Source organism: Crotalus tigris, unplaced genomic scaffold (genome assembly GCF_016545835.1).
Source record: "Crotalus tigris isolate CLP2741 ecotype Arizona unplaced genomic scaffold, ASM1654583v1 scf7180000024375.2447938, whole genome shotgun sequence".
NCBI classification, from domain to species: Eukaryota; Metazoa; Chordata; class Lepidosauria; order Squamata; family Viperidae; genus Crotalus; species Crotalus tigris.
Window position 1 is genome coordinate 733,836 of NW_024100545.1, and position 27,002 is coordinate 760,837.

Below are 27,002 nucleotides of genomic sequence, written 5' to 3' on the forward strand. Positions count from 1 at the left end.
TGATTTTAGGTTCCTATAGTTAATGTACGGTAGTTGCAAAGAAAGAGAGAACAGCAACAGTTCACAATAGCATAACAAGGAGACATCACACATAAAAGCCTAAAATATACTGCAGGTCTGTATTGCACTATTCCCTCCATATTCTGATTTAGTGCTGACAAAGCTTATTTAAAACATGTAAATTATAATTAAGGCCTTTATCGTAATGAATTTTAAGATTCTGCTTGTTAGTGAAATATATCAAGGATGTTGGGTAAACATTATGGATTTAATAGGATGGCTGATTTTCTATCTATCTATCTATCTATCTATCTATCTATCTATCTATCTATCTATCTATCTATCTATCTATCTAATATCATTCCTATTACCAGTAGTAATAGGAACCACCAGAAGTAACATAGGATATCTTTCCAAACCTTACATATATTTTGAGTTAGGAGGAGTGCTGAACAATTTCTCCATCTGTAAATCTATCTGAAAAGTCACATTTAATCAAATAGATGCCAAATGTTCACATTTCTCCTCGATTTTACATGTCTGAGGATGGGAACCATCTCACAAGATAGATGGATGGATGGATGGATGGATGGATGGATGGATAGATAGATAGATAGATAGATAGATAGATAGATAGATAGATAGATAGATAAATGTACAGGTGCAGGTACAGACAGACACATACACATACAACTTTGAGGAATCCTTGATGCTTTCTGAGCTTGGTTGTTTTCGTGCAGATGTTTCATTACACAAACTAGGTAGCATCATCAGTGCCAGTAGAGACGGGTTTGCTCTCAATTTATATTCTAGTGACTTGCCATGTCAGTGTTGGTGGGAGTGATCATGGTGGGTTTTGGGTTTTTTTTGTTTTGTTCTTTGGTTGGACTGTTTACTGTTGGCTTGTTTGGCAGTTATTTGATTGAGGTATTGTTCATTTCTTGATTGTTGATTTAATGTTAATTTTCAATCCTATATGAATTGGTCAGACTATGAAACACACACCATGTAGATCTAAAGCTTCTTTTATTAGAACAGCTATAGTCATAAAATCTTGCAAAGGCAGACTGGGCTAGGAAGCCAAAGTTACTAATACTACTTTTATTATAGGGTTACAGTAAAAGAAACTTACAAGTCTGAACATGCTTCCCTTCTTCCCTCTTATCTTCATATCTGAGGAGTCATTTTCATAAACCATGTTTTTGGTCTGGGCTCAAGCCTCATTCATCTGACTGTGGTTTTGGTAACAGATTTTCCTTCTCTCCCTCAGGGTTATCCTCTATATTCAATGCAGAGCTACAACAATTCAGACAATTATTAGAAGGCAGCAAAATTATACAAAAACTGAAATCTAAAGAAAACTGCAGCCTAAATTTGGTAGCCCTAGTTTTAACTTCATTTACTAGTTTGCCATTTTAACCCTCCAACTATTAATAAGAACAGCAATTAAAAAGTATGCATTAAAATAATATGGACAGGAAATGAAAATCAAGTCTTTCAATTTAGCCATGTCTTAAACTGCTATTGGTCCAAACTGTAGCTAGTTAGAATGTGGGTAAATACTGTAAGTACATAGTAATATCTAAGTCTCAGATGTCTGTTTAGGAAATTTAGCTTAGATTTGGTGTACAAATGAAGTGTTCCTAGGGACATACAAAGGAATTATAATCAGATTTCTTTCTTGTTCCACACCTATAAATAAAATATTGTCAAACTGAGACAGACTACTACCTACATGAAAGTTATACTGGGAACTATGAGGGAGGAGCTGTCTTCACCCTCTTTCTCTCATACAAACTAGTTACCTACTTCCTGAGAATCCAGGCTACATTCCATCACAGTTGCATTTCAGTCCTATTCATAGTGATTATTCTCAGACATGAAGATCAATCGTTGATGTCACCTGTAAACATTTAGAAAGTAAAATAAATGTACAAAATGCAGCATGTTTAGTGTGCAATGACTTAACATTCTTTTTTTAAAAATAGTTCAGCTAGAAATAGGCAGCTAAAAAATTAAAATGAAGTTATGAAATCAGGCAAATTATTATATTACTGGCCTCAACAGCCAAAGCTTTGGCAAATTTTAAAATTTTAGCCAATAAGCTTGAAGTATTCAAATTAGCTAGGCCATTGTTTATGTTAGTTTATGATACTAGGAAGTGCATCACTTGACATGGCAGTTGAAAGGATTGGCTGATCCCACAAATAATCTCTCCTCCAAATATACCAGGACAAGAAATGTTACTTATCTAAGTCTCTAACTGTGAAGAAATCATCAGGATTTTTTTTAAAAAAGCATATTCTGGCTACTTGCAAAAGGTGGAAGGAGAAATGAAGCCTTTTAATCACTGCAGAAGAAAAATCTCACTTTGCTGGAAATTGGCCTTGGGTTTCTCCCTAATGTTTGGTGTGCCAGATTCCCAAGCTGCAAGCCCATCTGTGTACTATATGAATCTGACACTTCAGTGGGGGAAGTGGGCCATGTCAGAGATCTATCATCCAGCTTTATTTGAAGAGAATCTGCCTTCCAAGAAGATGGTGGGTGTGTTGGTGATCCCAGAAGGTGAAGCTAAAAATGCTTGTGGGGTGGAGACTAACTTCAACATACCACCAAATACAAAAGACTGGATTGCCTTCATCGCAAGAGGAGGCTGTACTTTTAAGGATAAAGTCATGGCAGCAGCACAGAAAGGTGCTACTGGGGTCATTATCTATGACCATTCATGTGCTGAGAGAGAGAGTCTCATTTTAACTCGTGAAGATGCTGGGGAGATTGCTGCTGTCATGATTAGCAGTCTGAAAGGAAAGCAAATTCTTCGCTTGATTCAGGAAGGTATTCGAGTAACTGCCATGATTGAACTGGGTGCAACCCAGTGCCTCTGGAAGATCTATCTCTGTGCCTACTCTCTCATTTTGACATTTGTTGCTTATATCTTAATATGCTGTACTCCTGGGCAGATTATGGTAAGACATGAAGAACGGAGAGCCCAAATGATAAAATCAGAACTCCGAAAAGCTGTTCATTCTCTTGAACTGCGGAAGTTAAAAAAGGATGAATTTGATCTGGCAGAAGAGACTTGTGTGGTTTGCTTAGAGACGTACAAACCAAGAGAGATAGTCCGGATTTTAACTTGCAGGCATATTTTCCACAAAAGATGTATTGACCGCTGGTTGCTAAAACGTGGCATTTGCCCAATTTGCAATTATGCCATTATCCAAGGCAACTGAGAGAGATGCAATAATTTATCTTCATCGGATTCCCAAGGTCACTTTCCTTTTCAGGATCATATGTAAGAGCATTCTTCTCACTAACTCTTAAGAACTCTTTTACTTGGAGAATGGTGATGATTTGGAGGCTACTGTCAGTTATGATCAATAATTAAAACTCTACCTTTATGGACATCACCACCTAAATGTGAAATTCTGTTGCTTTTCCCCCCCCAAGAGACATATTGATTTTGCAGTATATATGTGCATAAATAGTCTCAGAAGTTTATGGATGAGATTGTCTTTGCAAAATGTATTTATTATCCATATCGAACTAATCCTTCTTATTATCTAATAAGGAACCAACAAGCACAGACATTAAGCAACTTAAGAAAGAAATTATTTGCAACTAGTGCTGCATAATGGCTGCATACTATTTGAGTTAAAGCTGCATGCAAAAGCATTTTCCAAAATATCAATTTTATGAAAATCAACTATTGGATGTATTTCCAAACTAGCTATTCCCACAGCCCTCTTGAGAAGACTGAAAATAACTGAAGCCAAACATTAACTAAGTGGGAAACGTGGGTGGAATTAGCACAGAACACATATCAATGCAAGAAACAGAATCTGAGTTCATAAGAGAAACATTTATTTTAATGAGAAAACAAGTAGATAATGTGATTGAAAATCCTAAACTTTTAATCAGTAATTCCTTGTATACAGTTTTTAGGCTGTTTCTCTATAACTTACCTCTAATCATTTGAGTAGCAGAAACTGGGAAGAAATAAGGCGGCCCAAGATTCATCCAGAAGATTCCTTCTTAAACACAGGAATGGGTCCAGCCGTATCATGTGAAAAAAAGAGCATTAGACCAGTGGTTTTCAACCTGTGGGTCGGGACCCGATTTGGGGTTGAACGACCATTTCACAGGAGTCACCAAACAACGCAGTCTGCCATTTTTTCCCCTTTTCCTTAGCGATACTACTCCCTTTTATTTTATTGGCTTTTGAAAGCCAATAAAATAGACTCTCTTGAATAGAGTCTAATTCTATTGGCTTTCAAAAGCCAGTAGGAATTGTCCAGGCTGTCTCTGCCCTGTTGAGCCCGCCAAAAGTCCCATTCTGCAAACGGTGCTGCACCAGTTGAGTAGTCCTCGACTTACGACCGGTTGAGTAGTCATCGACTTACGACCGGTTGGGGGTCGCGGCATTAAAAAGGTTGAGAACCACTGCATTAGACTATAGCCTGTTGATATAACTCAGTTGTTATTACCAAGTAATATCAGTGTGAGAAAGCTTTGCTATGCCTTCTCAGAATAAGGAGAATGCATGCTTGATAAGAAAAGGGAGTATAGAGTGGATTTTTAAAAATATCAGTTACTTCTAATTGGTGTGACTGAGGCTGTAGCTATCTTGTCATCACCATTGCTCTACATAACTATTCTGCACCTTGAGTGTCACTTGTGCCATAGCAAGAAAATATCCACCTAACAAATTTTTTAAAGATGCTCAGATAGTAGCCTGGACATTCATTTAGAACATTTTTCTATTCGCCAGTAGAGTGTCACGATCTTAACATTATGTTACTTTCCTTTCCAGTGTAAAACTACTGTAGTTACTGCTATAGGATAACAGTTTTTTGAGCAACAAATCATTTTTAGGAGAAAACTGTTATGTAATTACTGTTACAGTAATTCTATATTATGGCAGGAATAAACAATGCAGAATGCAGTATACTTTGTATGCAAAATACACTTGCTAGAAATGTAATATTTAGGTAAATAAAAATTCCAAGGTAGACCTATATGCCAACAGTGGAAATAGTTTGTAGAATTTTCTGAAGTTTCAATAAAAGATATGGGACCTTCTTGTTGTGATCATTGTTACCCCCCCCTTTTTTATTTTTATTTTCTTTTATTGAATATATGCTAATTGTTGTACCAGATTGGTTATTTCTTCCTAACTTGATTAAATGACACTGTAAATCAAACTGTATCTTTGAGATGTGGTTAAATTTCTACTCCATTCAGCTCTAGTCAGGGTACAAATGGTGAGACTTAATGGGAGCTGTAACATAGTAATATATCTGGAGGTCATCTCCACCTATCCAGCTGTTGTCCACTCGAGTACAGCACAATTGCATCCAATATGTGCTGTGTAATTGTAATATGTCTCTAAGTGTTGAGTACACAGAAATCCATGAATGTATTTAATTTGTTTGAAGCATAAAGCCATACCTTTGGTATATTATAAAGTCTAATTCTTTGATATTGGTCATTATGTTTTGCTTCGGTTTTTGTAAAAAAAAAAAAATCTGATAGTGGGGCTTTTGCTTTCTTTCCTTTTTGGCCTTATTTACCTGTGATTTACAGAATTATTTAGTTTTTTACAAGCCACTTTTTTGTTTGTTTGGTTCTAACTACAAATGCCATACTAAATCTGTTGGGCAAAGAACTGAACATACTTTTGTTGATATATGGCATATAACTCCACCAGAAGCCTTCAGTATATGTTCCTGCATTAGCCTGTGTTTGCATCAACTCTCCAACTCTCTACACTTTGATTTTTGTATTCTTAATCACTTTGGGATTATTGTATATTATTCAAGCTGCTGAACTCCATGTTTAAATTCTCACCTGATACAGTTATTTTTTCAGATTGTTTCACCCTATTTGATTATATTTTAATAATTTCAAAAACAATTTCATAGATTAGAATATGTAAAAAAAAACAGTTGGGAAAGCATACATAACAAATTAAGTATAGCTTTGTATAGAATTGGAGTTTCCTATAAACTTCCATAGTTTTTTCCATTGAAATATCTCCCTAAGGCACGGGTGCCAAACTCGCCACGTCACGTGACATATTGTGATGTATTGTGACTCTTTTGTATTGCCAGCAATGGGGTGGGTGTGGCTTCGGTATGATGAAACCTGCCCGCGGGTCAGAAGTTTGACACCCCTGCCCTAAGGGTAGGGAATAACCTATTATTTTTTCAAAACTAAATATAGGGTATGTACAAAACTTGTCATATGTAATGATGCTAAAGAGGCAGTCCAGAATGTAATTATAAAATATTTGTTAACTATTCAGAACTAAAAATACTGATTGCAGATAAATCATTGATCAAAATGCTGATCTATTCAGGAAATTACTAAGGAAGACTATTGGAAGTTGCAGAATTCTGCGCATTGAAATCCACACATCCTGAAGCTGCTGAGGTTAAGAAACACTGATCTAAGTCAGGGGTGTCAAACTGCCAGCCTGCAGGCCAGATGCGTCATGAGGAAACTGTGCCTACCCCATTGCTGGCAATGGGAAAAAGGTTCTGATAACATCGCGCGACATTACGTGACATCGCATGTTTGACAAACCTGCCTTGTACTGAACGGGATTCTCAACATTTGCAGAATGGAAGCCCTCTCAATTAAAAGCTTTAGGTGTTTTCCTCAGCCTGGTGCTCCCCAAATTGGTTGGGACTACAACTCCCAGAATTTTGGCTGGTGGTGTAGAGAGTTGTAACCTCTCTGAAAGCTGATTGAAGCTATGCCACAACTACCAAATGAATTGGTAAGACTATAGATGTTGTTGTTTTACGTTAAATGTGATACAATGTTTCTCTGTATTGTCCCAAAACAGCCTATAGTACTAAAAGTCGCAAGTATCAGTGCAAGTTCTCTAAAAGCTTGTGGCTGTATTCTAAACAACTACCTTGAAAAGGGGGAAAGGAAAAGGGGAAGAGAAGGAAAAAGGAAAGGAAAAGAAAGGAAAAGAAAGACTAAGGTACTACAGATAGGAAATGTGTTTAAAGACAATTAGAAAAGCATAAAGATATCAAATAAAAAGGAAGCTTATTACAATAATCATGTTATAGACAACCATTTTTTGTAGATAGAACACAAATCACACAGCTAAATTAATTAGCTAGCAAATAATTCTCTTTTCTAACCTGTGCTGGAATTCAAAAGAATAGTAAGGTATCAAGAGGATTGAGGAACAATGTTAACCAAGGGTTAAGCTATTCAGCCTACCTCAAGTTTCCTGATTTCTGTGTTCTTGTAGGGTATCTATGAGTTGAGAGGGAATCTGCCATAGAGCTAGTTCTGATGTCACAATGACTGCAGCTCTATTCCAAATTACTGTTGTAAAATTTGTGAGCAATGGAGAAAAGCATTCACTCTTTTTGCTAGGAGTTCCTAGGAAAAAGTAGTTAAGTAGGGATTTACATGTTTGTGAGCTTACTGCGTGTTTTTTCTAATTAGTCAGCAAGATGTTTGACGCTGAAATGTTTTGCAGTACTTTGGTAGTTTTCTCAAGTGAATCAACACTTGGATTTTCTTGTTGCCATTTGTTCAAGAAGAATGAAGCTTCATAATAACTGTGGAAAAGAGGTTTTGTGGTGCTGGAACCTGGTGTTCAGCATTTTCCTTATTATTGAATTGTTTTACTTAAAAGTTGCAGGTGGTTCTGTATATTCCACGAATCTAACAATTTATTGGAGAAACCAGGCCAAAAAACAATTTTCTAGCTTTCTTGGAAAAGTACCTCCCTTCAAAGAGGATGGTGGGGCAGTTGGTGATTCCAGAGGCTGAAGGTGAAGATTATTGCAGCCTGGATATTTGGTTCCACATACCAACAAATAACGAGGACTGCACTGTAATTCTTGTGAGAAGAATCTGCATTTTTCAAAAGAAAATCAAGGTTGTACCAGAGAAAGGTTTGCTGGTGTCATTATTTATGATCAATTGTTTCCAGAAAGAGAAAGTTTTATTTTGATTCAGAAGGATGCAGATGATAGTCCTGACATCATGATGAACAGCTTGAAACAAAAGCACCATCTTTGTTTGATTTGGCGTGGGAACCAAAAAACTGTCCAAATCAGAGTGAAAGCAATTCAGTGCCCCTTGAATATATATCTCTGTGGTTTTTTTTACTGTTAGGATAATTGTAGCCTATGCTTTATTCTACTGTTCTTCAGAGCAGATTATGATAAAGCATGAACAGAGAACCCAAATGGTGAAATCAGAACTCCAGAAAGATGTTCATTCTCTTGAATTGCGGAAGTTAAACAAGGATGAATTTGATCTGGCAGAAGATACTTATTGGTTTGCTTAGAAAGCTACAAGCCAAGAGAGATAGTCTGGATTTTAATTTGCAGGCATATCTTCCACAAAACTGTATTGACCTCTGGTTGCTAAAGCATGGGATTTGCCCTATTTGCAAATATACCATTATCCAAAGCGAACAGAGGCTACATTTTCCTTTTGTAAGACATACATAGGGATACAAATACAGATTTATATGTACACACGATTATTCTCTGCACTAAATGCACTTATCTATGGAGGAAAGTGATATTTTAAGAGTTAGTTGTGATCAATTAAAACCCTTGATTTATGACTTGCAATTCTCAAAGATGTTTAATTTTTGCTTTATTTTATTTAAATACATTGGTGATAGGCTTTTACATATTACAATTAAAATTAGAATTCTTTATTGGCCAAGTGTGATTGGACACACAAAGAATTTGTCTGCAATGAATAAGCTCTCAGTGTACATACAAGCAACAAGTGATAAATCATAATCATAAAATATATGCATCATAAATCATAAGATACAACACTCAGTACTGTAAATAAAAGTACTAAATAAACAATCAACATAAATCATACTAGGATCCTAAATAAATTAATATAAATTTTAAGATACAAGCAATAAAGTTACAGTATAGTTACTATGTTTCCCTGAAAATAAGCCTGAACTTGATTTTGGGGTGTGGGTCTAATATAAGCCATACTCCAAAAATAAGCCCCCAAAATAAGCTGGCATGGCCAGCACAAGGGGCACTGAGTGCATGGGGGCGGAATGTGTCTAGCAGCAACTGCAGCCCATTCACCCCTTGAAGCAGCGTAGTTAAGTCCAGCGTGGAGGCGGGGGGGGGGGGGGAGACGGGATCTGGATGCTCCACACACTGTTTGGAGAAATGACAGAGACTGGAAGCTTTGTCTGTTTGAAAATGGGGTGGTTGAAAGTGGAGGGATTCACTGTTTTCAACTGCCCCATTTTTAAGCAGATGAAGCTTCTATTCTCTGTCAACAGCAACAGCAGAATTTCCCTCCCCTGTATGGAGCACTCTGACACCGCTGCTCCCCCCTTGGTCTGGGCTCCAGTCTTGGCACTTAGTGTTACCAGTAAATACCGGTAGCATGCAGCTGGTGCCAGCGAGGTTCCAAACTCCAAACTCCACCTTTTCTGCTGGCTTGGCTTGGCTTGCACAGGATTTTCATGTGTGTCGGCTGGCTTGGGAGGCAGTGATGGGGCGTGGACCAGGCGCGGAAACAGCAACAGCAACAGAATCCCCCTGGGATAGCCAAAAGGCCAAAAGCAGCTAGGGGCACCCTCATGCCCCTCGCACAGCTGGCATGAGAACTACAGCACCCACCAGGGCCTGAAGAGCATGGGGCTGTCCCTGCCCCTAGCTCCCACTGCACGACCACCCACATGCCCTCGCTTCCCTTAAGGCAGGGGAAAACACTTGGCCTTCTGCAGCTGGCCGCAAACCCTTCAGCACCCTGAGGAGAAATTTCTATGGACTTCATTGTAGAATTGCCAGAAAGTGTGGGACACACCGTTATTTGGGTGGTGACCAACCTATTTTCAAAGCAGGTCCATTTCACACCTTGTCAAAAAAAATCCCAAAAGCAAAGACTCTAGCAAAGTTGTTCCTCCACCATGTCTACCACCTACATGGGGCCCCACATCGCATAATTTCAGACAGTGGTGTCCAATTTACTTCTAGGTTCTGGAGAGCATTTTTGGACCTCCTGGGAACAGACCAGGGCCTGAGTTCTAGTCACCATCCTCAAACGAATGGTGGGACAGAATGAACTAACTAAGCCAATAATACAGGATGTTCAGCAATAATGGAAATCTAGCACTGGTTAAAGAAGTTGGGCTTTTGAATTTTACTGCCCATTACATCCCTGAAAGCATATCCCTACAATATGAAAAATTTAAAAGGTAATTCTTCTGAATTCTATTTGAGACAGGCAATCATGGATAGGAGCTACACATATTGGGAAAGGAACCTAGTTTTTCAGAGGGCAGAGGAGCAGATTTGTCAGACTATAGATAAATTCTGGTTGGTACACTGACAATACACAGTAGACAGAGATTCTAACCCCCAAACTATAGAAAACTCTCGCATCCTATTTCCAACCTTGGAAAAGTGACATAATTTCTAAAAAGTAACATAGGGCATGGTTTATTTGGAGATGAAATCTTTTTTTTTTTCTGGTTCTCAATCATAAGAACATACTAATGGAAAGTGTCAGCCTATTGGAGTTTCTCTTCTATTTCTATTGTACTAAAGCCATTACCTTCTGCTACAACCATGATACCAGTCAGATGGGTAGTTGGAAAAGTTTTCAAGAGCAACTTCATCTTAGTCTCCACAATGAGTTTAACTACATTGCTGTATTTATTATTTGATAATTCTAGAAGTGAAGCAGACATTTTTATATGGATTGTTAAAATGTTATCTTTCCCCAAACTAGTATTGGTAACCACATTGGTTAGCAAACCCAATGGGAATTGAAGATCAACTCATCTGAAAGGCCACAATGGACAAGGCTAAGTTAAAACATGGAGCCTGAAAGGACTTAAGAATGCATGTTAAAACATAATATTTTTAGGTCTGAAATGACTTAGTGTTACGATTTTTCTTTCCATTGGAATCACCAATTTCATCTAGGTGTCTCTGGGCAGTTTACAACAATTTGTTATTCTCCCCTTCTCCCACCTCACAAAAACGCTTAGCAGTTAATTAAATGCTATGGAATTATTGGTAGCTTCTTATTTTAAAAAGGAAAAATGAATTAAAAGAGATGTTCTCTCTAATAACGTATCATTTCTGTCTTGAAGGGAAAACTAAGAAATCTATGTAGGTGAGATTTTTTCCCCTAATTATTACAATATGAATGCATATTAATCTGAAATAAATAATGTGTATCAAGTGATTGTCCTGATATAAAATAACAGAGGTATATCAAAAATTTGCAAGATAAATTGAATTGCACATCTTCATGTCTGCATCTGCATATTCTGAGCTGCAAATAGATTTTGTTTAGAGAGAATTTGAACATTTTTCTTTAGGAAGGAAAAATATTGAACCCTATAAGGAACCCAAAGACTCGTGCTTAGAAAAATGCTTTGCCAACTTTTGCCTGGTGTGAAATTAACATCTTGCTTTTGCTAGAAATGGAAATTGTGAAACTCTTATTGTATAGAACAGGGGTAGGCAACCCAAAACACTCAAAGAGCCACTTGGACCCGTTTCCCACCAAAAACAAAACACTGGGAGCCGCAAAACCCTTTTGATATCTAAAATGAAGATAACACTGCATATATCCTTTTTTACCTTTATTATAGGTGTGTGTATGTGTATGTGTGTGTGTGTATGTGTATGTGTATATGTGTATACATACACACACACACACACACACACATATACACATTAAAAATAAAAGTAAAAATATGACTCTTGGGAATATCCATACTATTAAAACAATGATCACCAAGAGAATGCTTTAAGAGAATAAAATTACATACACACACAGGTAGAAAAAGGATATATGCAGTGTTATCTTCATTTTAGATGTCAAAAGGGTCTCTCTCTCCCTCCCTCTCTATCTGCCCTTGGTCTGCCACTCCTCTTCCCCCACTCACTCACTCTCCCTCTCTCTCTCTTTCTCTCTCTCTCTTTCTCCCCCCCCCTCCTATCTGCTGCTCACCTGGCAAGCTTCAAGCTGTTGTCCAACAACCTCCGGGGTAGGCAACCTGTCTCTTTTATGACTCATGGACTTCAACTCCCAGAATTCCTGAGTCAGCCTAGCTGGGCTAGCTAGCTCTCTCCTGCCCTTCCTGCTTCCTGCTTCCTTCAGAGACGCAGCAAAGGGAGGAGCTCCGCCCAGTAAGCTTTTCAGCTGCTCAGAGAACACTGTGAGTGCACTCTCTTTTACACACACACACACACACACACACACACACACACACACACACACACCACACACACACACCCAGACACACACACATAGAGAGAGAGAGAGAGAGAGAGAGAGAGAGAGAGAGAGAGAGAGAGAGAGAGAAGCAGGGAAGTGCAATCGCCTCTCTCTGTCTCTGTCTCTCTCTGCAGAGGAGGCTGGGAGCCACAGGGGAAGGCTCAAAGAGCCGCATGCGGCTCCAGAGCCGCAGGTTGCCGACCTGTGGTATAGAAGGTCCTGTTACAAAGTTCAGGTGAAAAAAAATGCTGCTGTGCATTCTTCCACAAATTTTTAATTTCCCTCCTTTATGTTTTGAGCCCCTGCCTTTTTGAACCTGAACATTATATTAAGTTGTTCCTTTCTATCCTTTAAAAATGTTATGTATTGGGATATCTTGAAAAATGTCAGCTATCAGTTTTCTGAATTAGCAGAAAACAGTCTCAGTGAGTTTCATGGCAGTTCCTGGCCAAGCCAACTCTAAAGTCCACCAAGCCAACTCTAAACTTCTGTCTTTTTGTAAAAAAAAGAAAAAGGGGAAAAAAGCCTCTCAGTTTCTGTTCAGTAAAAACAGTGTGTTTATGAAAACAAGAAAAGCAAACAGTTGGCAGAGATCTCTGATGCTATGTATGAAGTACGTTTATAGAAATAAGCATTGTCTTTTTAGACATGAATAATTATGTAAAAGAGATATTCAATTTCTAATTAAATAATCATTCCTGTATTTTTATTTTATATATACATACAAACACACATACACACACATGGACATAATATTTTCATCTTTGCAACTTTTTGCAAAGAGGTGCTTCAGACTATATGGGAACACATGAAGCACCTTTTTTCAGAAAATAGTTAAAGCAGCCACATCTTTTTCCAGTCTCAATGCTGCTTCGGAAGAGCATCGAGCTGTTTTAGCTTGTGTTATTTGGTTCTTTCTAGCAAAGCAAAAGGGCTGTGCGTACCTATGTTTCAAAGACGGTAGGCGGTGGTTTCCAAGCAGTCACTGAGAATGAGAAAAAAAAATGCAGCCACTTTAAATATTTTAAGACAAGGTATTTGTACACACCTCTGGACATTCCAAACACTTTTCTGCAAGGAATTGCATAGCCCTAATATTTTTAGATCTGATCAGTTGTATATATTGCCAGTTTAATGTTTACGGAATTAGAGGTGGGAGGTTGGGAGTGATTTCTTCATCTGCTCAAATCCTCCCCTCCCCAAAAAACACCCCTAAATGTCTATGAGTTTTTGTGGAAACTGATCAGAGAGAGAAGCAACCTGGAATTAAGGAGAAACTTCCTAACAGTGAGGACAATTAACCAGAGGAACAGCTTGCCTCCAGAAATTGTGGGCACTCCATCACTGGAGGTTTTTAAGAAGAGACTAGACAGTCACTTGTCTAAGATGGTATAGGTTCTCCTGCTTGAACAGGAGGCTGGACTAGAAGACCTCCAAGGTCTCTTCCAGCTTCTATTCTGTTCTATTCTGTTCTACGGTATTGATATATATGTTAGCATATCTATATATGCTGCTGAACTGAAAGTTAACAAAGCAAGAGTACTTAGATATTCTTGCTTGATCTTAAAAAGCTAAGCAATTTTAACGGTACTTTATTGAACTTTAAAATTCAGTATTATGCATTCTCTCAGCATATTCACATTAAACGACAAGACATTCAGTACAGAATATCCCAGATACTGTATACCTTGTGGTTTGTGTAACTTAGGTTTATATCAAAATGTTTTTTTTTTTTAAATAGTGTAATTTTATATAAGATAAAGCACAAGAGTCCTGCTTGGCAAAGTGTTAATGATGTCACAATTTCATTACTTAACAATAAATGACTTCATTGGAAAGAGAGAAAAAAAAATCTGTCAAATCTTTATCTAAGCAACATACTTGCAGACAGACTCTTCAGCTTGTTTCTCCAGAATTTCTGAGATGGGTTTTTGGTATCTCACTGGAAATATCATTCAGTTCTGATGTGCTGATGATTTTTATTGTCTTTGAGTTATTGGCTCTGGGACTGCTTAGCAGATGTCAGCATGAACTTACTTGGGACTGCCACTGAAAGAAGAAAGATAAAATCATTATGCTTTCTATACCTTGGCATCTGTCTTGGGCTCCACCTGCAGAGTTCAAAAGCTGACAGCTTTTGGATTGCCAATATTAACATATCATTTCAAGTTGGGAATCGGACTGTATGGGAGATTGCAGAAAACGGAGTGTTCGCCAAAGCCTCACCCTTGAGGAAGGTGTCCGGCATCGTGATAGCTGCAGAGGAGCCCCATCAAAATGCTTGCAGCTCTGTAACAAATTTTAAGTCAGGAAATGCAGGATGTTGGATAGCACTCATCATAAGAGGGCAGTGTTCATTTACAAAAAAAATCAGTGTGGCTGCAGAAAAAGGAGCAGTTGGTGTAATCATCTATAATTATCCTGGTACAGGTAACAATGTGTTTCCAATGCTTAACTTTGGGAAGGAAGGCCCCGTGGCTGTTATGATTGGCAACCTGAAAGGCATAGACCTTCTGCATTTAATTCAGAATGGCATCAAAGTGATGGCAATCATTGACGTTGGAAAGCACTGTAACCCATGGTTAGCCCGTTATATGGGCACCATTTTTATTTTTTCTTCTATAGCTGTGGCATATTGCACCTTTTACTGTGCTGGAAAGCTACGAAGAGCAAGGAATTTGATACAGAGGTGTCAACAGGAGCTTGATATTACTAAAGCCATCAATCATCTTGAGCTTCGTACATTAAAAGAAGATGGCAAAGAAGTTGGATCAAATGGTGACAACTGTGCAGTGTGTTTAGAAATGTACAAGCCTAAAGATGTAGCCCGTATTTTGCGTTGTGGGCATCTTTTCCACAAAATCTGTGTTGATCCTTGGCTTTTAAAGCACCAAACATGTCCTGTGTGTAAGTGGAACATGCTTGGAAATGTGGAAAGGATTACAGCTACAGGAGAATCATTTGGTATTCAGCCATCAAATGAAGCATCTTCTGCTATCAATTCTCCTAATGAAGCCATCTGTCAAGAAGTACCTGCAGGAATTCATAAAGGCTCAAAAGCTCAATCTGGAGACAAATGATTATTTCAATCTTGATTATCTTGATAAAGATTGAGCTTAAGGTGTGTGAAATAAAACATTACCTTTGATTCTGTTCAGCTTTTGCTTCATGACAATATCTTTTCTCCACAAACTTGGGAAGCTTCTTTTGAATTGTGCTCGAAAAACATTCAATGTGATTTTGGAAATTGGAAATTCTAACAATTTAGAATGGTTTTTATATTGTTTTAGGATGATAATTTACAAGTAGTCCTTGATTTACAACCACAATTGAGCCCAAAATTTCCATTGCTAAGCAATGACTTTTTTTTTTGCTACAGTTGTTAATCGGATTACTGCAGTTGTTAAGTAAAACATGCAATCTTTAAACGAATGTGGCATTGACTTTGCTTGTCAGAAGCCAGCTGGGAAGGTTAATGTGATCACATGACCCTGGGACAGTGCAACTCTCATCAATATATGCCAATTGACAAGTGCCCAAATTTTGATCATGTGACCGTGAGGATGCTGCAATCGTTGTAAGTGTGAAAACTGGCCATAAGTCACATTTTTAATGACATTGTAACTTTGAACAGTCACTAAACGAATGGTTGTAAGTTGCAGGCTACCTTAGTCATTTTTGAATGCTTTGGAATTCCACCTAAAACAGAGGTGAAAAAGAGAAAAATTAACTTACTGTTTTCTCTAATTCTATTTCATAATGTATGTTAATATTTTGCAAATTTAAAAAATGTATTTGAATATATCACTTTTTATTTTTTTAATAACATTTAGTTACTACATTCAAGAAAATGTATAGCCTATTGGTTGCCTTTGTTCTGATGCACATGTAGGCCCAAGAGGCTTGGATTCAGTAGCAATTTTAAAAGTTAGATCTCCATATGCATTGTTTAAGAATAGAAACCATGTACTTTACGATGGTTGTTCCATCTCCTACCACAAATATCTAGTTTCTATATTACTGTTATAAAACAAACATGTTCTAATGAGTCACTGGTTTCTTACACTTACAAAAAAACTCCAAAGAGCAATGGCCAATGTTACATAGTTCTTATATAAGAGACCGCCCAAAAGCAATCTAAGCACAAGTGCACATCTACTGATCCTATTAGAAGAGAGAATTGCAATAGAGATAGAAACAAAACAACACCAAGGAGACAGCTATATCATCTGAAAGTGGAGAAGACACCCTGGCTCCTTCTTTTGAAAATGCAGAATTTCTACAGTTCTTTGATATTCAAGGGTACCAAACTGCTGTTGTTCAAATAAGCTGACCCTGCATCCTTTGGGGGGAAAGAACGTTGATACCAATGCAGATAATCATCATCTTTGAGCAAATAGTTCAGAAACCTCAACTGTGAGAATGATATTTATTAGGCATAGCTGCTTCTGGAATGTTGTTTTCAACCTCCATTAAAAGATAATTTATCAGCTCTGAGCTCAGAATCTACATGGCATTTTGCTTATATACTTATTATATTTCCTACCTTCCTTGTCTGCCACTCTAATGGAATAGAATTTTTTTTAGGAATATATTTGAATAGTACTGGACATAAGACATTGAAGCATTAATTGAGCTACTGACCACTTTTGTGGCAAAACAAGGAGAGCCTAAAGAATGGTGGAGGTACAGTCCCCCTTAATAGAGTTACTCAAATTAGAACATATATGTGATTGGATGAAACAATGAGGCATTTCATTGGACATAACATACTACATGCCTTATGAAGTCAGTGAGATCAGTGTGACTATGACATAATGGGACAAGACTTCAAAGATAAGGATTTGAACAAAGATGTTTACAGTTAGAGGGTTATGATCTTCAGCAGGGATGGCATGCTCAAATGTGGATGGGGCAAAGCAGAAATCACCAATACTTCTTAAGACACAAGGTTCGGCAAGGATTAATAAAAAGCTGGAATACAGTTAAACATCAATATTATACAAAGATTCCAGCCTGGTTATCGCCACTGGAGGCAGTTACATACTCCAATCTGTTTAGGAAAGACAAGGTTATTACTTATAAAGACATTCTGACAGAAGAGGGTTATTTAAAATCAAAACAAGAGTTAAGAAAACAAGGAATAGACATAGAGTGGTGGTCTTACCTCCAGATTCAAGCAAGATACATGAAAGATAAGCAAGAATGGGGTATTAATAGACAAGATATGGGGCTAGATAAAATATTGCTAGGCCCGGAGGAAAAACAAAGAATATTTATAAACACTTATTGGAGTATAGACTATTTGAAGAACAGGTCAAAGAAACAATGGTGACATGGGCGATAGATCTAGGACATAATATTTATTTGGATCAATGGCAGCAGGTATGGATGCGAAACAATAAAATCACATTGGCATCAACATATAAAGAGAATTTGTATAAGATGGTTTACAGATGGCATCTCCTTCCAGCCAGATTAGCCAAAATGTATAACGGATATTCATCTATGTGTTGGAAATGTAAAAAAGAAAGGGGCACTTTTTTCATGTTTGGTGGACATGTAGAAAAGCACAGGTGTATTGGCGTATGATCTGGGAATGCGCAATAGAAATGACTATGCAAAACATTCAGTATAAACCTGAGACATTGCTGTTAGGAATACTTGAAAAAAATGTAAGTAAAGATGACACATATTTATTCATTCACGTGGTTACAGCAGCAAGGATATTATTTGCTCAAAAATGGAAAGCTACGGCTGTACCAAGTGGGGAAACATTAATTCAGAAAATCATGTATTGCGCAGAATTAGACAGGATAACTAAAAGATTAAAAAATCAGGATGAAACAGACTTTTATCAAATATGGAATAAATTTTATAGATGGTGGGGAAAAAATGGAGGTCATTGTAATGAGATAAGTCAAGATTGAGATTAGAATGATGTTACTGTAAAGAGATTTATTTATAATTAATGTAAATATGGACTGAGATGTCTGTCAAATGTTGATTTACCATGTTCAATGTTTTTAATTCCTTTTTTTATTCAATAAAATAAAAAAAAAGATAAGGATTTGAAAGAAAGGCAGTTAGTCCATAGTGGCTTTCAGAGAATTACTTTCTTTAGCTTTTGTAGAGCTCTGCTTATTCCCAGTGTCTTTTCCCAAGTTATTCAGCATTTCTTGGTTTCTTAACTGTTCTGTGGCTAAACTAACAGTGTAATTTTCCTGGGAAAGTCTTTTTGTAATAGAATAGTTGCCTGTTTTGATGCCATATATCGGAGCCAATGTTTTCTTTTATTTATTTATTTATTTATTTATATACCGCTTTAAGTGCAAGCACTCTCTAAGCGGTGTACACCAGTAAGCAATGTATATATATATTTACATTGTCCCCAACAATCTGGGTCCTCATTTTACCTACCCCGGAAGGATGGAAGGCTGAGTCAACCTTGAGCTGGTGAGATTTGAACCGCTGACCTGTTGAACACAGTCAGCTAAAGTGGCCTGCAGTACTGCACTCTAACTGCTGCGCCACCTCGGCTCATTTTCCCTGATAAGATAAATGTGGGTTAAGAGTTTTTAACTTAGTTCTCCAAACCCCCTACAATGGACATACAGTTTGCAGACTCAAATTTGATCAAATGCAGCAAACCTGCTACATACCATGCTTTTCAGAATACAGCCTAAGATTCTACATTATATTCTGCTAGGTAACCATGTAGCATTTTTTTTCCATTTTGTTTTTTGCCTTATGTAATGAATTAGCTGCCCACAGCTTTTCAGATAGAATCAAGATGGTTGGTCGTCTTCTGTCAGCATTGAATTTTTCCCCCATTCCTCTTCTGCTATGGCACCATATAGTTCTTCTACTCATTGCTATTTTTATTTGGATTAATGTCATGGGCGGTCCTAGCCAACTGAGGATCACACTGTGAGTGAGGAGGATGTTATGATACAGTTAATGAATTTGGGGTGCATAGTTTTTTGTGAATAAATTGTGATTTTTCAGGGTCTTTGATTAATTACGTATGCATCCTATGAAGCCACATAGAGGGACTCAAAGCAGATTCAAAAAGCTGCATGTGTGCTTCTAAGCTTCTAAGCTGTGCTTCAAAAGTGCTACTAAATGTTCAAGCCTCATCCTTGAAATTTATGCAAGGGTTGTAAGGGAGAGTGTACATTTTAGAGAGGACCTGGGGTCAGCTTCCTGACAAATGAAACTTTCTCCAGGTTAGGCAAAGGATTATTACCATCTTCTGTTCCCGGAGGTGAGTAACTAAAAGTATCAGATCTAGTTTAAGGTAGAATTATTTGTGCTGTTGCTTATTACTAAAAACATCAGATTCAGCAGCCTAAGCATATAATCCTTATTCTTTAATTATGTTTATAGGGAGCATCTTTAGAAAACTCTGGCCTTTGTTTTCCACCAATGTCTTGAAGAAAAATCATGTTTACCAACAGGGTATTCTAGAAGGAGTATTGAAGTACCTTTCAAGAAAATAAATTTGAATACATGGAATGGCCTGCTGTGATATCTTCCAACAATACATAAATTTATGTTTAGGCTCAGTCATAGAAAAATCATTCAGGGATGTAAATTCAGATATATTTTGGTTCAGACATGTAATTTCTTTAGAAAAATGTTGAAGTGCATGAGAAAAATAATTTGGATTAACTGCAAGTTGTAATTGCATAGTTATCTGAAACATGATGATTAAAAACTACTCAGCATAAGTAAAACTCAATAGCTGTTGAATGACAAGATTTTTCTTGTTTTAGTGCTCTGGAAATAGTTTGTCACTGCATACTTCCAGAATGTTTTTAGCTGACATGAAACGTCCAGATGGTTCCTTATCCAAGCACTAAAATTGCTCCATAGCACAATAGTCTTCAAAAATCTATTTGCCTCTTCTCCCACCTACCTTTGTTCTAATGTGTTTCTTCTTTTGTTCAAAAGGTTTTCCTCAAGAGTGACCGAGTTGCTAGAATGGTCCACTGTGGCGGATGCTCAGCAAATGATTTCAGAGATATTTTTAAGAAGAACATAGAAAAAAGAGTCCGGAGCTTGCCTGAGATAGATGGATTAAGCAAAGAGACTGTGCTAAGTTCTTGGATAGCCAAATATGATGCTATTTACAGGGGAGAAGAGGATCTGTACAAACAGTCCAACAGGATGGCTTTAAGTGCTGTATCTGAACTCATCTTAAGCAAAGAACAACTATATGAGATGTTCCAGCAGATTCTAGGCGTAAAGAAATTGGAGCATCAATTAATCTATAATGCCTGTCAAGTAAGTAATTCATCTCAGTTCACCTGTATTCATGGAATGTTCCATTCATCTCCTCTTATTAGATGTCCAGTTCACAAGATCTTTTTCTCTACCTGTTATATACATCAGAAAGATGTTTACTTTTCTTGTAGAATTTGCATTGGGAGAGCTTTGGACCGCAGAACTGAAAAATAATAAATACTCAAGGGCAATGAAGTTTACCCTTCCTTGAAAGCCAGTCATTTTTGTTGTAATGATTAGTCCCCTATTCCCTGTTTGCCCATATGCTGGGCTTTTGCAGGAGGTACAAGCAGCTGTAATTTCCTGCCCAATTCTAGTTGTGCAGAAGGGAAACAGATTTTCTTTTCTTTTCTTTTTTTTTCTTCACAAAGGGCAAAGAAAGCTGAATATTTCCTCCATATAGAAACCTAGTACAAAAGAAAGACTCATTTTTTTTTCCTTTTTCCCTATCATCTTTTCCCCCTGTGGTTTCTCTCCTGTCATTATGGCTTGGGCTAGAAGTACACATGCATAAAAGAAACTATAGAATTCAATACAGTAGCGCTGTGAGTAGCTGCAGCTCATTATAAATATGTCTGTTTACTGCTCTTGAAATTCTCATTCTTCAGCAATGGCCATTAATTGTGGATCAGTCATATTGGATGACTTCATACTTATTGGTAGGTGATATTACTGTGCTTCTTGCATTGTTCAGTCTTCTAACATCATTTCATAGCAACATTTTTTCTTTCTGTTTCTTGAGTGTGCTCATATAAATGCATCTATCAAAGACATATGAATGCATCTATCACTTAAGGTAATCACTTTGTGCATTTGAAGGAGAGCTTTCTGGCTCATTTTATTTACTTATTCATCCATCCATCCCCAAGGGCTGCAAATTGTTTGTTGACAGGTAGGAGGAATGTGTGTGTGTGGTTTATTCCATTGTGTTTATTATTGGAGAATATTATGTAAAAATAAGAAAACATTGAGAATTGATATTATATGATGAATAGTGTGTATTTTCTCTTTTGGCTTGAATAATATTGTCCTTGAAAATTGCAAATGAGAGTTTCTGCTTCAAGGCTATCATTTAAACAAAACCTTAAAGTTAATCAAGAACAGATCTGCCATATATTCAGGGACAACCTAGTTTCCCCATTATCTGAGATTTTTTATTTTTATTTTTGGTGTGTAGAATTGTAACACAGCATTCATTCCTGGTAAATGTTTTATAGCAAATAAATCTGTAGTAATTTATCCATTACTGCTGGTGAGGTACTGATAAAACTTTCTTGACACATAGTTGGCCTAGCTACCTCATGTATTTCTCTCATACACCCTTCATTGAACATGAATGCAAATATTTTATAAACATCCACACCCTTAAAAATGTTTAGGATCCTATTGTTTCAAAATGCCCCAAATAATCACTGGCCCTTGTTCAGCTGTCTTATAGTTACATTGTAACATTGATATTTCAGTAATATAATAAAGAAAACAATCAGCTATTTGCATCAGTCTTAATTGTTAAATGTCAGTTACACGACATTCATTTATAAAAGAATCGCTGGTAGATAACAACACACTTGGGTATCTGTTAGAAAGTCGGCAATTATAGGAAAACAAAGAGGAGTATTTAAAGCTGCACCACTCCAATTGTCTATACAAGTAGTCCTTGACTTACAACCATTCATTTAGTGATCGTTCAATGTTGAAAAAAATGACTTATGACCAGTTTTCACACTTTTGACCATTGCAGCATCCCCATAGTCATGTGATCAAAATTCAGGTGCTTGGCAACTGGCATGTATTTCTGACAGTTGAACTGTCCCAGGGTCATGTGATCATCATTTGTAACTTTTCCAGCTGGCTTCTGACAAGTCAATGGGAGAAGTCAGATTCGCTTAATAATATTACATGATTTGCTTAACAACTGCAGTGATTCACTTAACAACTATGGCAAAAAGGTCATAAAATGAAGGCACAACTCATTAACAAACTGTCTTGCTTAACAACAGAAATTTTGAGGTCAGTTATGGTGATAAATTGAGGACCATCTGTAGTGCAAAATGCTAGATTTTTCTGCCTAAACAGATTATCCCCATTATGAAAATAAGCCAGATGCAAAGAAAATAAATATAAGCTGATGACTCTAGGATTCTAATCATTCGGGGAAATGATGCTACAATTATTTTACCTTAAAATATTTGGTTGAAAGCAGTCCAGGTTCAACAGTCTCCAAACTATATAACACTCATTTCTGCAAAAGAGTAGTGTACTTACTTATCTGCCTCCTACCTGACTTTACTTCAACGGTATAAATCTGTGTGTTCCTCCAAGTCAATCTGCTTGCATATATGCTTGGCTAGCTAAAACCAAATATTGACTTATTGCACAATATGAAATTTGCCAAGTGTCAAAAGGAATGAAGTCACATGCTGCTTCTGTCTGTAATTGAGTATCATGCAATTCCATCTTCTGCTTTCTGAAATAACTGCTTTGCTCTTTTTGAGTAATAGCTTTTTCACAAAAAGTGTGAACATAACTCCTGTACTTACTGTTAAGTGCATATAGTCTGAATAAAGTAGAATTTTTTTAAAAAAATCTGAAAGTGAGTTCCTAATGTAGCAGTATTAGGATAAATTCTCTTCAAATTACAATTTATTAATGCTTTTTAGGAGGTTGTTAAAGAAAAAGTCAATTTTTAATAAGAATGCTACAGTTTTTTTAGAATTTCATCTCCTCTTCTTTTTTAAAAAAACCCTTTTTACAACCTACCCACATGTTTTTTAGTGCAGTTATTTAGCTTGAATCTGAAGTCAGCTTTTTTACATTATGCCCATTTTCTGATCAAGCAGAACTTGCAATTTTGGAATAAAATGTTTTATATTGATGACACCTACAAATTGTTATGGGAATATCTCATGACAAAAACTCCACAATTCCCAAAGATAAATTGTAGAATAGACTTTCATGAAAGGAATTAGACTGTCTGGTTCCATTTTTGTTTGGTGAAAATTTAATTTTCTTTTTCTACATGTTGAAAACTCATAGGGAGAAAAAGCCTTAATCTGCAAAGCTATTTATTTCTGACAAAATAAAGCACCTAAGTTATAGGAATGGCTGTTCTTGGATATTTCACAAACTGGTGTAGCATTAGAATATCCTGGTGTGATTCATATTAGATTCATGGAAATGCTTATAGTCATTGGTTACTGAGGGATGTTTATAATTTTCATTGTTAGAACCATACCTATTATTCGTTCATTTATATATATGCATGGCTTTTCAAATCAGAATATTTACAAATGAATATGCAAACCTTGTTTTCAAGAGAGGAGTATTAGTTCAATTTGGCAATTATGAACATTATTAGGGGTTGTATGTATGTATGTATGTATGCGATTAAAAAGGTTAAAAATATGAACCCTTGGAATATTCATACTGAAAATATAAAATGAGCACCAGGGTAATAAAAACTATAAAAGTTTTTAATAAATTAAAACTATAAAAGTTTTAAAAAAGCGCCAAGCTTTCGCCGTCACCTGCCGGCATCCTCAGGGCTGGCGCGCCAGAGAATGAGAAGGTCTTTTATAGGCGTGTCGAGGTCTGCGCCCGGCTCTTCGATCTTGTTATCGGGCCTAATTGGTTCAGCCGTGTGCAATTAACCTGTGCTTCTTTTCTCTTTTTGGTTGCATTTTTATCCTCATCCGTCTCCAATTCTCCCAACTCCGGATTAGCTAGATGGCAATTGCAGTTATTTCGGTTGCCTTTATATTCTAACCTCCCCTTAGGCTCAGGTGGTAGTGCACATTCCACATTCCTTTCTCCACCATATCTTGTCCAGTTGTTACTTTTAGGATCATATTCATTTCCGGTCTCAATACTTTCATTTTTAATGTGTCCATCATCCTGATGATCTCATAAGTTGCTACGGGTTCGGTGCAGCATGGGGGGGTGTTCCGCAAGGTGGAGGGATCGTCTCTTATTAGTTGTCGTGCCCAGCTGTCCTGCGCGTGTCCTACTCCGGGTGCCCGGTCCAGGGGGTGTGTGCACAGCAATCAAGCCGCGTCCCTCCTGGTTGCAGCACTCTTCCTCAGTTCTCCCCTTTTTTACATTATTAAGAGCATTCGCTTGTATTCCATGGGAGTCCTCAGGACCATCAGGTAGGGGTGTGACGGCTCGATCTTCCGTAACCTGCCGCTCTCCGATCTTCCCTCCTCCTCTATAACGGTGTGCGAGGGTTCTTCGTCAACCACCCCCCGTGGTTTATCCTTATTAGAGCTAATCGCTCCGGCTGCATGAGGGGTTCTTCTCCTCCTTTCCGGATCAGCCGTGATATTTCTTTTGATGTGTGGGCGGGCCGTTGCGTTTGGCGATTCATCCGCACTTCCACCTGCCGTATCTTCTCTCGTCTCCTCTTTGCTGCCAGGGGGCCGGATCCACATCATGAGCCACAGACGCCAACAAATGTTATCGGCAGAGGAAAGGGTGGCTTTAAGCCAACTTAGAAAAGATGACACCATTGTCATCCTCCCAGCCGATAAGGGGAGGGCAACTGTTGTTTTAGCCAAAGAGGCATATGTAAGAAAGGCATTGGATTTACTCCAAGACGGTGCTGCCTATAGAGTGGTTAGTAAAGATCCCTCCACCACGTTGAGAAACCGTACTAACAAGCTCCTAGATGACCTAAAACGTAAGGGGAGGATGGGGGAAGAAGCGCTAAGAAAGATCCGCCCTGGTGACTCAGCACTCGCCAGATTTTATGGCTTACCTAAGATACATAAGCCCAATGTCCCCCTCCGCCCCATTGTAGCATTTAGGGGTACCCCCATCTCTGAACTTGCCAAGTGGCTGAGCGTACGCATTGGCCACTTGGCAAGTAACAGCAACACCACCGTAAGATCGGCAGAAGAATTCCTCAACAGAATTAAAACCCTGAAGGTAGAAGAAGATGAGCTCATGGTCTCCTTTGATGTAATTTCTCTATTCACTTCCATCCCGCAAGAACTTGCGGTTGCGGTCCTAAGAGACCGGCTTAATCAAGGAGACCATGGGCAGCATCAGGACTCCCTTCAAACGGAGGACCTGATAAAACTGATGGAAATATGCCTTAACACCTATTTCACCTTTCAGGGTGTTATATATGAGCAAATCAAAGGAACACCTATGGGGTCGCCGATCTCCAGTGTGGTTGCAGAGATGGTACTCCAACAGCTAGAACACATAGCGATGGCCCAGTATCGACCAAAATTTTGGGCCCGCTATGTGGACGATACGTTTGCGGTCATTAAGAAACGACACAAAACTGACTTTATGGGCGTCCTGAATTCGGTATACCCGGACATCCAATTCACCATGGAGGAGGAAGATCAGGGCAATTTGGCATTTTTGGATGTATTTGTGCAGCGCCAGGTGGATGGATGTCTAGCTACTAGGGTATACCGAAAACCAACATGTACTGACAGGATGCTCCACTTTGGGAGCAATCACCCGATGGCCCATAAAGCCAGTTGTGTCAGGACGCTATTCAAACGAGTGGAGACACATTGCAGCACCGTCAGAGCTAAGAAGGAAGAGAGAAACCACCTCTTCCAAATATGTAGACGTAATGGCTACCCGGTTAAATTTATTAATCAGTTCAGGAAACCACCTGGACTCCGGGTAACCCCGTATCCCAAGAATCCATGCCTCAAGCCACCACACGCATTGCCCTCCCCTATATCCACAATGTATCAGAAGCCACAGCTAGGATCCTGGCACCATATAAAATACAGGTGGCCCATAGACCCAACCAAACACTGCGGGCGGCAATAATGCGCCCTAAGGACCCGCTCCCCAGCATCGAAAGATCGGCAGCCGTCTATAGGATTGACTGTATGGACTGCCAATGCAATTATATTGGGGAGACTGCTAAACGCATTAAGACCAGGGTCCATGAGCACGAATTGGCAGTGAGAAGGAGAGATTGTCACTCCCAAATATGGGCCCACACGGTGGATCTGGGTCACAGGTTTAATTTTAGTGGCGTCAGTGTATTGGCAAATGATAGTACCAAAGGGGGCCGCCTTCTTAGAGAGGCATGGCTCTCAGACAGCAAATCCATTAATAGGCATATTGACCTATGTCCGTCCTATTTGGCCTTAAGATCATGGAGTGCCAATAACCAGCGGCAATACCCCCGATGGCCCAATAACAACTTGGGCAGCACTCGAACCATCCAACAAACCATGTGCAATTTGGAGGAAGGAAAGCAATCGCGAGATACTTCGACCACCCCCGTGAGACTACTGCAATCCCAGAGGATTAGGGGGGTGATAAGAACCAGGATCCGGCCCCCTGGCAGCAAAGAGGAGACGAGAGAAGATACGGCAGGTGGAAGTGCGGATGAATCGCCAAACGCAACGGCCCGCCCACACATCAAAAGAAATATCACGGCTGATCCGGAAAGGAGGAGAAGA

General features: G+C 38.3%; 2 protein-coding genes and 1 long non-coding RNA gene across 11 annotated transcripts in view; 2 read left to right on the forward strand and 1 right to left on the reverse strand.

The window, feature by feature from the left end:
- Positions 1 to 27,002, forward strand: part of CADPS2 (calcium dependent secretion activator 2) — a 387,552-nt gene that overhangs the window by 91,029 nt on the left and 269,521 nt on the right. For all 9 annotated transcript variants that reach the window (XM_039328305.1, XM_039328306.1, XM_039328308.1 and 6 more), the window contains exon 3: positions 20,227 to 20,559. In XM_039328305.1, the coding sequence (XP_039184239.1) occupies positions 20,227 to 20,559 (333 nt within the window). The remainder of the gene's footprint in view (positions 1 to 20,226; positions 20,560 to 27,002) is intronic.
- On the reverse strand, positions 943 to 7,694 carry LOC120301283. Its single transcript, XR_005554856.1, has 4 exons — positions 7,243 to 7,694; positions 3,963 to 4,031; positions 1,810 to 1,903; positions 943 to 1,296 (listed from the first exon to the last, which is right to left on the reverse strand). It is a non-coding gene; the product is annotated as an uncharacterized LOC120301283 (long non-coding RNA).
- Positions 14,159 to 15,482, forward strand: LOC120301282 (RING finger protein 148-like). Its single transcript, XM_039328317.1, has one exon. The coding sequence runs from the start codon at positions 14,298 to 14,300 to the stop codon at positions 15,348 to 15,350; it is 1,053 nt and encodes a 350-aa protein (XP_039184251.1). The 5' UTR covers positions 14,159 to 14,297; the 3' UTR covers positions 15,351 to 15,482.

What these genes read in the sequence shown, in the direction of transcription:
- LOC120301282 (XM_039328317.1), top strand. Translation starts at nt 14,298, where the DNA reads ATGAACTTACTTGGGACTGCCACTGAAAGAAGAAAGATAAAATCATTA.